This window comes from Anopheles ziemanni, chromosome 2 (genome assembly GCF_943734765.1).
Source record: "Anopheles ziemanni chromosome 2, idAnoZiCoDA_A2_x.2, whole genome shotgun sequence".
Taxonomy (NCBI): domain Eukaryota; kingdom Metazoa; phylum Arthropoda; class Insecta; order Diptera; family Culicidae; genus Anopheles; species Anopheles ziemanni.
The window spans coordinates 93,535,427-93,550,700 of NC_080705.1; the positions used below are offsets into that span (position 1 = coordinate 93,535,427).

Sequence of the window (15,274 nt, forward strand, 5' to 3'; positions counted from 1 at the left end):
TGGGTAGGTTGGGTTTTTTTTTCTCTCTCTTCAAACGACAAGTGCGAGGACATGTATAGACTATCTTACCTATATACATAGGACGATTAATTCTAATAGACACTTACATAAACTGTACGCTCGTAATGTGCTACTCACTAGCGAAGGAGGTTTTCCCTTCGGCAACTTTCTTATGTACAAGTTGAATTCCTTTCCTTTAGTTTATTGCCACTGACCAACGCCGGACTGGCTGGGGTAGGGAGGATAGTTGTAGCCACTGGCGGTCGTCGCCGCTCCGGCAGCTCCGGCTGAAGGAGGCGGAGCGCCGGTCGGTGGCGGTGGCGGTGGATAGGAGTGGTACTGGGACGGGTCGGCGGGTTGCGCCGTGCCGTACGGTCCCACCGTCGAGGGATAGTACGAGTAGGCGGAAGGAGGGGGCGGCGGTGGAGGGTAGTATCCCTGGGGCTGATGATGATGGTACTGGGAGGACTGGTAGGGTGGGTGGTACTGATGGTAGGCGGTGGTTGGCGCATTAGCATCGGGAATGTACGTCGGCGGGGTGTCATAGGTGGACACGGGCGTCGTAGAGACGGTCGTCCCACCCATTGTCGTCGCACTTTCCGGCCGATGGAACGCGGATCCGTTCGCGACGGTCGCGCTGGTGGTGGTTGTTGTGGTCGAATTTTGACCCGCCACTGCAACCGCAGACCCTCCACCGTAGGACGGAGCGGACGATGAAGAGTAGGGCGCGTAACTTGCAGACGACACGGCCGCTTGATGTTGCTGTTGATGGTGATGAGGTTGATTGTGCTGAGGCTGTTGTTGGTGCTGCGTTGCATGCTGGTGATGCTGTGGCTGCTGGTAAGCGGAAGTGGCCATCGAATCGCCCGCGTTCACTCCGCCACCGCTCGTTGTAGGCAACGGCGTCGTTGGCATCATGTACGGGGAAGCGGTAGGTTGCGAATGCATCGGATAGTCCGGCTGTATCTGTGGCTGGTGATGAGGAACATGCTGCTGCTGCTGCTGCTGTGGCTGCATAAGATGCGTTTGTGTGTGTTGTTGATGTTGATGCTGCTGCTGCATATGTTGCGATGTTGAAGAGCCCCCGCGACCACCGTTGCTTCCTCTACTTGCGCTAGACGCTGTCGAACCAGTTGGCGGAGTAACCGGAGGTTGTGTGAATGGCGTGTAATGCGTGGAGCCCATGTTCTGCACAGCTGGGGATGTTTCCTGATGAGCAGTTGCCGCCGGTGGATGCGCGTAGCCTAGCGCCGGGTCGCTGGCAGTTTGGGCCGGTGTGGGTTGAACCGAGGATGGGGTGACGTTTCCGCCGGCCGGTTGGTAATAGTTCGAACGGACCGTCGCCGTCGAAGTTGTGCTGTTGCTGTTGGATGTGTATGATGGCCCTAAAGACGCGCAACAAACATGGGAACAGAGAAGAAATACGCATACACATGTACAAGAAGGAGACAAAACAATCAACACACGGTTCTTTGACAAACGAAATACGCTAGCCAAACAGAAAACGAAGGGAAAAAACCACACCCGGCACCAATCTAGACTACCTCAATATGGAAGGGGAATAATTTGAAAATGCTTTAGCTTTGGTAAGATGCGAAAGTTTATGATTTATCATTTATAAACCTCACTTCCTTAAACCTTAAGAAAATCTTAACACGTTTCATAAGCAGAAACTTAAAATGCTTGTGTCTCGCTGTTGGAAACATGAAAGCAACTTTGCTCAACAATACCGAATATTTGATCTCCTTATTATTCAACGTTCAAGTCAATTAAATTAAGCGTATGCAAACACTGGTTGCAGAATATAATGCTTAAAATCTTATGCTGAAACCTCATTTCGACAACAAAGACGAGAAACAATCTTTGCTTGAACAGTTGTACTTATAAAGTAGGCTTTGAATATTTAATTCTGCACTGCTGCTTCTGCTACTATGTTTTAACATTTTTTATGATCTTCATTTCATATTCAGGCATCGATAGAAATTCTCAACTTATGACTGAATCTTAGCGTGTCAGCAATGCTTTAATTCTACACATACATTCCACATTGTAATGTGGGATAATTCAAGAGCCTCAATTGATCCTCCAATGTACCATCGAAATTGTACCTAACACGTACACGCAGACGAAACTCTCTAAATTTCTACTGTTGAAAATGCCATTCGTAAGCAAATGGGTTTTGCTCTCCTAATCCTAGATCATCATCACTCCATGCTTCATCACACCAAAGACGGGAAAAACGAAACAAACACATGAATGAAACCCCCATGAGATATGAGCAAAAATAACAGAGAAAAAAAATAAACAAACGTGTCGCATTAAACAGATTGAACAAAACAGAAGCCAAACGGGGGAGGTTCGAGCGTCGAAATCCCTTGCTTAAAAGCTCACCTGCAAATGAAGAAACGGGAGCGTTACCATATCCGGATGACTGTTGTGACATGGTGGCGGGGGCGGTGGTGGTGGTGGTAGGTGTCGTCACGCCAAGCATCGATGGGCCACCAGTGTGTCCGTATCCCGAAACACCCAGTTGCTGCTGCTGCTGCTGATGGTGGTGGTGATTTATCGGTTGCCCGTACTGATCGTAATAAGCGCCCATGGTCGGAGGAGGAGGAGGAGGGTTCACTCCCGTGGCCGTCGTGTTGGAGGACGGGGGAAGTGGTGCCGCCGTCGCTATCGGAGCACCTCCAGCTTGTGGTTGATAGTTTGGATAGGCGGCACCGACCGCACCACCACCGATCGGAACGGGCGGAAGGCTGCCGCTTGCGTTTTGTGCGTTGGTATTGTGATTCAGCACTGCGGGCGACGCGGACGGAGAGGAGGACGCCGACGACGAGGAGATGTGCGTGTACGGTGACGGATTGTTTCGCTTGTTCAGTGCCTTCTTGGCCGCACTGTAGTCGTTTTTGGGCTGTTTCGGTGCCTTGGCCTTCGCGCCCGCCTTTTTAGCCGTCGTCGACGGCGGCTTCGGGTTGTAGTCGATGAACGCATCGGTCGGCGTCGGCGACCGGGTGATGCTGCTCAGCGAAGCCTGGAATTCGCTTTGGTTCTGATTGTTTATCAACGCGGACGTCGTCTTCTCCAGGAAGTTGAGGCTAGACTCGTACGGTGGAGCGACCGGTGGCGTGGGCTGCTGTTGCTGATGGTGAAGCAAATGATGGTGCGTCTGATGCGGAGACCGATGCTGCCCCATTTGGTGACCCACGCTTGGGACTTGGTGAAGATGATGCTGCTGCTGCTGGTGCTGCTGCGAGGGGTAGCTTCCACCTTGCGGGTGATGTTGAGGATGCATGCTTGGCTGATGATGGGGTGGCAATTGTTGTCCGTAAGCAGCGACAGGAGATGTCATCGAGTTGCTACTAGACGAAGCGGAGCCGTACGGCATCCAGGAGTGTTGCTTACCACCTCCAGCAGCGCCCTGTCCCATGGAACTGCTGTTGTTGTAGGGTGTAGCCGACGAATGGTGTTGCGCGTGCGGCTGAAGCATTTGAGTCTGAGCCATTGGGCCTTTGCCATAGTTCGCTTGCGCAGTTTGACCCGCAGCATACGGAGTATGTGTGACGGCTGTCGAGGTGTCGGTGGCCGTGGGATGTTTGCCCGAGGGTCGTGAACCATTTGAATAGCCTCCAGCTCCCATCGGTTGATTCGGGAACGAGTCCATGCCGGCTTGCGACGAAATTTGAGACATCGGAGTTGTGTTCCCGATGGCCGATTTATTCAGAAGCGATTCATTTCCCATCATCGTCGGTTGCTGCATGCCTTTGCCGGTGTTTGCTTTGGTGCCTTGATTCGGCGGCGTATTATAGCTCCCGACGGCCGCCGAGCTTTCCTGCACCCCTGGCGGGGTTGGTAGCTCGTTCAGCTTCGTCGACGCGACAGTTGTGGTGTGATTCATGCTGGACACCATTCCACTGGTGGTCGTTGTCGTCGTAGGGATTACAGTGGTGGTCGTTGTCGTAGTGGTCGCCGACACCGAAGGGATCGTCGTAGGGGTGGCAACTTCTTGCACCTTACTCGCCTTATGACGATAGTTTTTCAACGACGACGGGGACGCCTTCGTTTTGCGCTCCACCAGGTTCGGTTTGTAGTTCAGCTTTTCTCTCAGCGGAGGCGAATCGTCATCGATCGTCACGGTGGCGGTCGGTTGCGGCACCGATGGGCTGGTGGTTGCGGCGTGCGAGTAATTTGAATGAAGAGTGGGGAATTTATTGTCACCCGTCGGTTGTGGCTCCCCGGCTGTTCCGGCCAACTTCGAGTGGGATGAATTCATGAACGTCGCCGTCTTCGGCATCGCGAGGACACCGCTACCACTGCTTCCGCTGCTCGTACTGCTCGCACTGCTCATGATCGTGTCAGTCTTTTCGTTCACGATGTGCTCCACAGCTCCGTCTGCTCCGTCCTTCTTCAGGCCCACCAGCATTGGCTTATCCGGGTAGTCGTCCACGCTCATCGTTTCCTTCTCGCTGTCGCCATCGTCGTTGATCGTCAGCGGAAGTATGCTCGAGTTCGATTTTTCATCATCATCCGAGTTGGACGCGATGCTTAGTGAGTTAGCCTCGGAAAAGTCCGCCGCACTGCCAGCACCACTGCTACTCCCCGCACTTCCCCCACCATTCTTGGAAAGTAACAACGTGGTGGACGCCTTTGCCGTACTGAACGACAAATTCCCCGCCCGTCGAATGCCGGTGGTGGAGGGGGTGCTTGTGGCGACTCCCTTCGGTGGTACACTTGCGTCCTTACTTTGGCCTACCTTGAACGCAGTGCGGATGGCAATGATTTTACCACTTTCCAGCTGCATATAGATTCCTTTGGGGGATTTTAGAACCATCACCTTCTGACCCGCCTTCAGCACAATGTTGGATTTGTCCGCAGAGCTTGTCGGAATTACGACATCTTAAGTAGAAACGAGGAGGAGAAAATATTAGAAAAAACACAAATAGTGGTACAAATTTGCACAGAGTTGGGGAGTGTGTCACTTACCGATGGGGAGTGTCATTTCTTGCGCCGTCATGCCCTGCCTCTGCCATACTTCGGCCGGTATCCATCGCGTGGGACGCGTACCGACGACCGAGTTTTTATTCGCATCACCCGCCTGCATGGGACGAACCTAATGAAACAAAAGAATAGGATGTTAAATTTATTGCAGATACAGAGCATTAAAAAATCTATCAAACGTACCGAGGCAACGGGTCGATGTATGATGGAACCGTCGGACGTTCGAATCGCACGGTAGGTCGTTCCCATGGACGAGTACGAGTAGGTTGGCTTGGTGGCAGCTTGTTTTTCCAGCTCATAGCCACGCTTGGCCTGCCGTTTCTCCGCCGACGATAGTTTTTTCTCCTTCCGATCGATCAGCAGACTTTCGTGTGCGAACGGGGCCTTGGTGAGCTTCTTCGAGTGCAGCCCCAGCAGATGCTGCATCACGATGTCGATGAATTTGTCCTTGTCCTCGCTGTAATCCTTTATCTCGCCATCTTCTCCATCGTCGTAGCACAGGCTGGTGATCTCCTTCATCGAAAGGTGCGCGTCTGGGTTACACTCGTCCACGATGCGATCGGACATGCCCTGCTTGTTGATCTGCCGGTCGTAGATTTTCTTCTCCAGACAGTTGTCCATCACGAGCCGGTACACGAAGCAAGGCTTCTTCTGGCCGTACCGGTATACGCGGCAGACGGCCTGCGTATCGTGGCAAGGGTTCCAGCTGGCATCGAATACGACAACCCGGTTCGCACCGACCAGGTTTATGCCCAGCGAGCCAGCGCGGGTCGAAACGAGGAACAGGTGAATGTTTGGGTTTGAGTTGAACTCGTTTATCAGCTTCTCTCGATCCTGAGCCACCGTTGAACCATCCAGCCCTATGAAAATGCATTATGAAAAAAAAATAATTAAAATACCAATGCTTGCTAATGCTTGAAACGCTGGACACTTACGAAAATAGTTACTATTTTTGCACCAGAAATGTTCTGTGCCTGGTATTTTGTTGCGTTGCAGGAATCGCTCGATTAGATTGAGTGTAAGCAGGCTTTGACTAAACACCAACAACCGATCGCCCAGTTTTATACTCTCCTCCAGGATGCAGAAAAAGATCTCCATCTTTGGCGAATTTTCCAGCAAATCCGGAACGTACCCCTTCATCAGTTCGAAAGCCCACTCGTACGGGATTTCATCCTTTGATTCCTTCCCTTTCACCTCCTTTCCACCAATCGTCGCCGATGCAACCCCTGCTACCGTCGTCGTTGAGGAATCCTTGTCTTTATCTTGAGCTTCCGTTCCTTCCTTCACATCTTCTTCCTTAGGCGTTTCCTCGTTTTTCAAATCGTTCGCACCTTTTTCCATCTCCTCGACGGCGGGCTCCTTCTTCTCCGATGCCTTATCATCACCGTCCGCCGGTTCTTTTTTCGCCACCGGTAGCTCCACGATCTCCCCCTCCTCAATGACATCCTTCAGTAGGGTAACCCCAGTCGGTTGCTTCAAATCTACTTCATCACCATTTTTCACCACCTCCTCGATCGGTTTGATCACATCATCAGATTCTTTCTTTGCAGCAACGATGGTGGCGCTTTCCTCTTCACTTTTCACACATACTTCTGGCTCTTCCTTCTTGATCGATACAGCGGTGCCCTCTTCGGTGACCTCTCCTTCCGTCTTCGGTTTCACGTCGCCAAACGGTTCTCCACCATTCGTAACGACGTCACCACCTTCCTCCTTAATTTCATTCTTGATCGCTTTCTGCTCACCATTCTCCGCTAGCTTCTCTTCTTCGTTTTCCTTTTTCAAGGCAATCTCCTCCTTCAGCTGGTCTTCTTCCTTCACATTGCCGGTCTTCTCCGCAACGACCTCCTCCTCTTCCTGTTTAATCTCCTGCTTTACGGTTTCTACCATGGCCTCCTGCGTATCCTTGCTACTGGTCTCTTTCGTATCCATGACAACCATTTCCGACGGTTTCTCGCCAGACAGATCGGGCTTCACGGGATCGTTTAGGTCTTCCAGGGATGGCTGGTTGGCATACTGGGCATTCGCTTGCTCTTGGGTGATGGTAGCGGCATCATGCGGAAAACTATCGCTGACTAGCGCCTCACCGGAAGTCGTTGTTGGTACGTTGGTAACATCCGTCGTAGAAGGTACCGTCAGTGGTTCTGCAACAGCCGGTGCGATATCAGTCGTTGTACCGAATTGTTCTTCTACTTTAGGAACCTCATTGCAAGCAGCTGCTGTTTGTATATCGTCCATGGGAACTGATACGCTCTCTACTGGACCAGGAGCGTCAATAGCGGGCGGAACAACAGCGGCACTGTTGGCCGTCTGCGAAGCATCCCACTTAGGTTGACCATCCGTAACGGTCGACGCAGAATCGTAGCTAGGAAATGATGTCGAATTAGTGGGGTCGGTGCTAGCACCCGACTGTTGACCATCGTAGCCGTACATAGAAGCTGAACCACTCTCGTTTCCGGTGTTTCCAGCTAACTGCTGCTGTTCTGGTGGCGCACTCGTACCGTTTGTTCCACCGTAAATCCCCTCGTAGCCGGAATAGGGCATTGACGGATTGACGCCACTTCCAACCCTATTGGATACACTGTTTACCGATCCCTGTTGTTGCTGTTGCTGTTGCTGATCGTAGTAGGCATTCGTTGCAGCATTATCACCGGACGTGTTTCCTCCCCAATAGTTGTTGGCTTGTTGCAGACTAGAGCCGTCTGTTCCGGTGCCACCATTTTCCGGGTAAGGATTACTTCCACCTAATCCTCCCTCAGAAGCGTTCGTCGCGTTGTTGTACTGATAGTTTTGCTGATCGTATCCAGTCCCGCCAGTCCCGCTACCGTAACCGCGATACGATGAATTGTAATCGCTTCGGTAGTAATTGCTACCGTAGCTATTGTAAGGGTCCTGACCGGTCGCTCCGTAAGCACCACCGTACACATTCCCCGATTGTTCCGGCTGGCCCACCATGTTCATACCCATCGATGAGCCTTGGTTACCGTACGGACCGCCGTAGCTTTGGTAACCGCTTCCAGAGTAGGTCCCGGTTCCAGGATACGGTGGCTCACCGGGAGTAAACTGTGCCCCACCATGCGGATACATATGGGCACTCGGTTGTTCCTGTTTCACTCCGCTCCGGTCGGGGTACTCGCTATCAAGCGCCTTCGGGTACGGCGGGGCAATGGACGACGCTGTATCCATTAGCATTGGCGTCGTCATGGATGGATCCTTCGCGGCTGTCGCGGATAAATTACTCGGACTGATCGTGGCGGCAGGTACAATTTTGCCATCCTTTCCAACGGCCTGCGATTTGTTGTTTAAGGCCGCCTTTTTCGGTGTCCTCGGTTTGCGCGGTGTTCCATCCTTTTTGAGTGCCAGTGGCTTTGCGGGTTTCGGTGTGGCGGCGTTCTTGCGCCCTGGTTTCCCGGGCGGCGGAGGGATTGGCGCTATCGATGATGGTGTTGGGAGCGACGTTTCCGCACTGGGATCGATTTCCATCGGTGTAGGAGGAGCCCCTGGCGTTACCGCGGTGCTCCCTGGAAGAGTATTAGGAGTGGTTTCACCTGGTTTCAGCGGTGTAGGGGTTTCCGGTTCCTCCAGCTCAAGATCGAGATCGCGTTCGCTCTGCTTGAGGAAGTTGTACAGCACATCGGGATGGTTCCAGATCTTGCAACAGACGGCGAACGCCTTCAGCGGGTTTGGGACGGCCTTGGTGCGTACGACTTCGTTCATGAACACGCTGTACAGCTTGCGCTGGAACTCGGTCATGCGGATCTGCAGCACGTACTCTTCCTTCTGCGGAAGTGACGTCTGCAGCACGGAGTGAGACCGCCGCTGGACAAAGCCGAGTAGCAGCGAGTGCAGCACGTGTGCCCGGTAGCGCATCAGTTTGATGTCCTGCGGCGTTGAGTCGATACACTGTCCGTTCTGAATTGGCCGCTCGAACATGTTGCTAAACTCCGTCTTCGTGCCTAGATAGTTCGGGCGCACAAAGTCCACCATGCACCAGTACTCGAGCAGGTTATTTTGCAGCGGATAGCCCGTCAACACGACGCGCCGCTTCGATTTAATCTGCTTCAGCGCTACCGAGATGCTGGCATGCGAGTTCTTAATCCGGTGACCCTCGTCACACACCACCAGGTCGGGGCCAGGCTTCACTAACGCCTCGTGTATGTCGTCGAACATCGTGCGCTGCTCCTCGGTCGACTCCTTCGATTCTTCCTCTGGCTCGAGGGCACCCGCCAGCCCCGCCACGCCACCCTTTTTCTTCTTCTTCTTCTTAGTCTTCGTCATCTTCTTTTGGCTGAGCAAGCGATACATCTCGTAGCCGATCAGCAGCACACCGCCATTCTTGGCCCACTCGAGCACCACCTTCGAGCGAGACTTGAGTGTCTTGTGGCTGTCGTTGAGGATGTGTATCCGGAAGTTGCGCGGCCGCACCTCGCCGTGATTGCGCAGCGGGCTCGCTTCGGCGTCCTCTGGCAGCCAGGTGTTGAACTCGTTCAACCAGTTCTGCAGCGTGTTGATGGGCATAATGATGAGCACCGTTTTCGAGCTGGTGTGCCTTAAAAATATATCACAGAAGCAAACTAACTGAAGCGTCTTGCCGAGTCCCATCGAGTGCGCCAGAATGCACCCGAAGCCGGTCGACGAGTCGTACCGCTCGATCGACTCGATGATGTTGTCGAACAGGAAGCGTACCCCACCGATCTGATGCGGTTTGATGATGCGCGCTATCTGCGGGGCCAAAAAGATGTCCTCTTCGCCATCCGCATGCCCCACGTTGATCACTACACGGCCCTGATCGTCCGGCACGTTATACGCGTCGTTCACGTGCAGCCCACTGTTCTGCGGATCGTCATCCGACTCGTCTTCAGGCTCTTCGTCGTCATCCGACAGCACAATACAGTCGTCATCCGACGAGCTGTCGATCGTAACTATCTCTTTCTTCTCTGGAAGGGCGATCACTTCACCCTCGCTGTCTTCTTCCTCCTCCTCGAGCTCCTCTTCGGGTTCGAATTCCTCCTCGCTGTCCACCATCTCCTCGAACGTGCGTACCGGAATCGAAGCCAACGTGGAAGAGATGAGCGACGTGGACGCGGCGCCCTGACTGGCCGCCTTCACCGGTGCAATGCTCACCGAGGGTGTTAGGTTCGTTGTCGCTGGGGTAACACTCGCGGTCGTCGTAAGTGTCACGGCCTGCGATGATGGCGATGACGTCGACGATGAAGTGATCAGCAGTTGACGATTCTTTGGCGGACGACCACGTGTTTCGAAGGGATTTTTCACATACCCCATGCGCACCGGTGCCGTCGAGGAGCTGGCCGGTGTCTCTGCCGTAGCCGCAGAAGCACTGGGTGTCACTCCGGAAGTGCTCGGTTGTTGCCCTTGCTGTTGCTGCTGCTGTTGTTGAATTTTTAAAATCGAAGTGTGCCCCTGCAGGAACTGCATCACCTTCTGTTCGGTTTTGTTCGTCTGTCGCTCGAGGGCATTCTGCCGCTGGATCTCCCGGATGATGCGCTGCTGCTCCTGCACACGCGCCAACCGTTCCAACTCCTGCCGCTGGGCGGCCAGCGTGGACGCATCGAGCTGATTATCGTCCATCACCTCCTTGATGTTTTTGCGCAGATTCGTCACCTTGCGCAACGCGGCCGCATCCTTTTTGGTGATTTCCAGCGAAATCTCTTCGCCACACTCCAAATCAGCGGGACCGCGTTGGGTCTTCGCATTGGCATCCGTCTTCGAGACAGGTTTCACACTTATTTCTCCCATTTCCTTCAGCTTTTCCGAGATGTCAAAGTCCATGTTTTGCGGTGTCGATTGCTGCTGCTGTTGTTGTTCAGGAACGGTTTCAGATCCACTCGCATTTGCTGTCGTCGTTGTTGCTGTTGCAGCTGCTGCCGCTGCTGCTGCCGCCGCCGCGGCCGCCGCGGATGCTCTACCTGCCTTTGACGATCCCGCAGCATCACCCCCTTTCGGGGTTTTCTGATGTGAAGATTTTTTGCTGGATGTTTCCGACTTTTTACTACCTACTCGCTCGGAGCTCGTGTTTGTTTGATAATGTGCGATTGTCGCGTCCGCAAGTGACTGTTTCGTACCGCTGCTTCCTTTATCGTCGAGCAAGTTCGATATCTGAAACGACGATTTTGTGCCTTCACCAGCGGAACCACCGATCATGAGCGGATCGGTAGCGGAAGGTGCTCCGAAAGTATTCGTATTATTGTTGCTGCTGTTACTATTACTATTAATATTGCTAGTAGGACCTCCGGATCCTTCTCGTCTACCTTCGCCTTCCACCGCAACACCGCTGCCACCATCACCCAGCCCATCGAGGGAGGTGTTTTTCGATTTCTTAATTAATATGTTGTCAAGAATTTCAATTTTTCGCTTTCCACCACTTGCCGTTGGAACCGTTGGGCCAGTCGGAGGGTGGAGCATTGCGGACGAGGACGAACCACTTCCCATGGATGGATCCGTCGGTATGATGCCATGATCATGTTGCTGCAGATGGGGCTGACTGATCAGCATATCCTGCCCGTCACGATATGCACCTCTTCCACCACTTCCGGCATGAGGTATGCTGGATTGATGCGGGTGCTGATGGGTGCCATAGTGTCCACCACCGGGCGCCAGCTGATCCGTCGTTTGTCCGTACGCCGTCGAATACTGAGGTTGAGATTGGTTGGCATTAGCGGAATACTGTCCTCCGGCTGCGGGTGGAAGCAACGAGGAATGATGGTGGCCCGGATGCGGGTGATGCGTTTGGGGTCCGGGTACAGAGTATGATGCTGCCGTCGGCTGATGATGGTACGCCGGATGGCCACCGTACGGGTTCTGGTGCGGATGCGCATGGTGCGAATGGTGGCCTCCATAGGAATGCTGCGAGTGCAACGGATTGATCGTCCCCAACGGTGATGGCGGTGGTGGTCCATGCGTGGGTGCGTGGTACGGACTGGCATGTCCATGATGCATCGCGGCGTACGGATCGGCGTAGTGCCGACCATGATGATGTGGATGATGATAGTACGGATCCTTCATCTGGTGATGATGGTGGTGGTCCATCATGGCGGCCGCATAGCCCGACGACGCGAGATGATGGGAAGCGCTCTGAGAGTATTGTTGATGATGGTACGCGGCAGCAGCGGCTGCGGCTGCGGCGGCTGCAGCTGCCGCCGATGTTGCACCGCCGCCAGTGCCTGTTCCCCCTCGGCCGGACCCATCTGGTGGAAGTGGAGGTGGTTGCGAATGGTGGTTCTCGTTTGGATCCATCGTTCGCTATTCGGGGAATGGTTCGGGGAACAATCAAATACCGCTGGCCGAATCAAAGCTCGTCCATCATTAATTCACCACCAGCTCACTGGCATACGCGTGTGTATATCCTATTGAAAAGAAAAACACTTAAATCATGAGATTTCCTACAAATGTTTTAATTACGTGCGCCACATTGCAATTTTGCAACACCAAAGATTTCAGAGAGAAATTTGCCGCCGAGTGAGAAGAGTTGAAGAAAGAAAGGGGGGTTGGTTCATTATGCTATTTCCAATTCAGAACAGGACATACAATTTTTTAATCGCTGGTCCAGGCATCAACCAGAAACACCAGTCCAGCATAAAACTAGCAACAACAAAAAAGGGACAAGTAGGCGAGCCAAAACAGAGAGTGAAAGAATACGATGGTTTTGTGCGAAAGAAAGAGAAAGGGAAGGATGGGCCTCCTATGATACGAAAGGAGAAAAAGAGAGAAAAATTGAAGGTATGAGAGCAGGAAACATAACAGAATGAATAAAATAGAGCATCATGCTACCAAGTTAAGTTAACGACTTTCGTCAAATGTTGGGGTGGGAGGGGGTCGGCTCGGTATCAGATCATCCTCCAGAGTCGACGAGATGACACCACACAAAACCATATGTACCGCATATGGAGTAGGAAGGTGTTCGTTTTGTACATGCGAGTTATATTTCATTCATGCGCATTCTCCAATTCTGCAGCTATGCGAAAATACCTCAACATGTAAACCACGTTATACGTACCACTGTTCAAAGTACAAACTAATTTTATTTCAACCCAAAGTTTGAAACATTGCCAATAAAAATAACACGAAAGATTTTGCAGCAAAATAGCAAACATTAAAAATTTTAAGCCACTGTAGACAGCATGTGGTTCAATTGGTCAAGTAATATTAGTGTAATCGGTCTTAATTAATGAACTCAGGATTAGTTAATCCTGTGAACTTCTGACCCTAAGCAATCGATATTGGACGAGCTCTTAATTGTATGTACTTGTTGAAATAAAAGCTCCAACCGTGTGTACATGATTAATAATACAAAACACATAACCAGGCAATCACCACAGCACCCCATTATCTGTATGTATGTGGCATGTACGTCCATGAAATAGTTAGGCTCCTCTGTGTACGCTTGCACTTTCCCTGTTGTCGTCGCATACAGTGCGCCATTTCTTTGCGTACTACCCTTTCCCGGGGAGGATGGAACCGCGTCAACCAATAAACCGTATACCATACCCAACATTCTGTTCAAGTGGAGCACCGGATGCAACCGGAGAGCAACTAGCTCCCCATTCCGTGAAGGGCATAAAGCAGGAGGTACGAGATGGAGTGACGCTATTCGGTTTCGTATATCATTATTCGGTTCGCATTGCATTTCAATCTGCACAAATGAATAATACATTTGCGATGGTTCTCTGAAAAACACGATGTGGTAAAATTCTCATGTTAAAATCAGCCTAGAGAGCCATCGATGTCGACATTCAACCGATCCGAACGATGACCTGAGATCTACTTAGAACCGGGAGTGCCAGTGCGAATCTAGCTGCTGCTTTTTAAACTGCATCATCGACACTTGGCCACACCAGAAGCCATGAATTTGCTGCCCAGTTTCCAGCGGACTACGACGGACTAAGTGTGTTTGTTTGATGACTGCCCATCTCAACTGACAGTTTCCCAATCATCTTCCAAATCCGATGCGGTTGGGGAGAACGGTCCAGTCTCTCTAGAGAGACGCGATGCGTTGGAGAACGATCCCGCAAATTGAGACCAACATAGCAGGGGAGCTTACTTTAGAAGCTCCACTTTTACTAGATTCCCAGAGTCTAGCCGTCAGCAGCTTCGAATCATTGCGATTGCTTTTGCGGCTACTAGATCCTTCAGGAACCAATTATCGGACCCACCCGGTCGAATCGTCGAGCGGGGATCAGTTTGCTATTTGTAAATCTGAACGAAAGACAACAAATGGTATCGTGAATATGAACTCTTCATAAACAGCATAACAAAACCAACCTGAACAAGCGACTCTGCTTACCATCCATGCATATCCGATTCACAGATATGTATCATTATGTACAATTCGCATCTGTATTTCCTTGCCAAAATCAAGGTTATAGGATCCCAGGGACCGAACAGGGTAATGCCATGAAAACTGGTTTTGGGGACTATCCACACCCAAGTCACATTTCACGCATTGGCCAACGCATACGGGGTTCATTGCACATCCATCAATATTCGCGTTCCGGGCACGGTCACATCGGCGGAATAAATTCACATCACTCCAAACATTAACGAATTCTTGCGAATTACACATTAGTTCAACGTTTCACCATGAAATTCTCAGAATACCGGCGCAGGTACAGACAACGTACTCTGCGCGACCCAGGCACATACACAGGAACACACATGGAGTAAAGGAGCAGAGGAATTATTCAACCCTCCCCCCTCAAAGGGTGGCTTCTTTTCCTAGGGACACGCAGGAATCATATCCTTCCGACCGTGTAATCGAGTCACATCGAAAGTAATAGAATAACGATGGTCGCTTCTGCAACCAGCACAGATTTATCACTAATCACAAGCAAAATTGTATTCACTATTAAAAAAAACTTAACCACGAAGATGACAACGACGGCAACAAAAAAACGACAGACTCTTCTCGACGGCACCGACAACTTCTTTTTGGGAAATATGTTACCTGTGCGCTGTGGTCGCTTGGTCGGATGTAAAACACTTGAACAGTGCGTGGGCCTGTTGGAAGGACAGTTTTTCACTTGGCGTAGCTTTGCTAGCACATTTTTTGAGCACTTTTTCAGTAAAATTTCACCGTTTTCATTCTACACCTTCACGGGCAGCCATTAACGAAACGGCGTTTTCATGACTTTTTTTCTTTTCCTTCGTCTTCCTCTCGTGAGCCATCCAGCTAGTGATGGGAGATTCGGTATGAGGAGCGAGGATCTCTCGACGAACTCGATTCACAGTAGATCCCCTACTAACGGACCTAAAAGGAACACGATTT

General features: G+C 51.6%; 1 protein-coding gene across 1 annotated transcript; it reads right to left on the bottom strand.

Annotated features, from left to right (window-relative positions):
• Nucleotides 1-201: 201 nt before the first annotated feature.
• Nucleotides 202-12,246, bottom strand: LOC131294790 (uncharacterized). Its single transcript, XM_058322834.1, has 5 exons — nt 5,931-12,246; nt 5,179-5,855; nt 4,981-5,107; nt 2,392-4,893; nt 202-1,385 (listed from the first exon to the last, which is right to left on the bottom strand). Exons 1-5 carry the CDS (start codon nt 12,244-12,246, stop codon nt 202-204), a joined length of 10,806 nt encoding a protein of 3,601 aa, XP_058178817.1.
• Nucleotides 12,247-15,274: the final 3,028 nt, after the last annotated feature.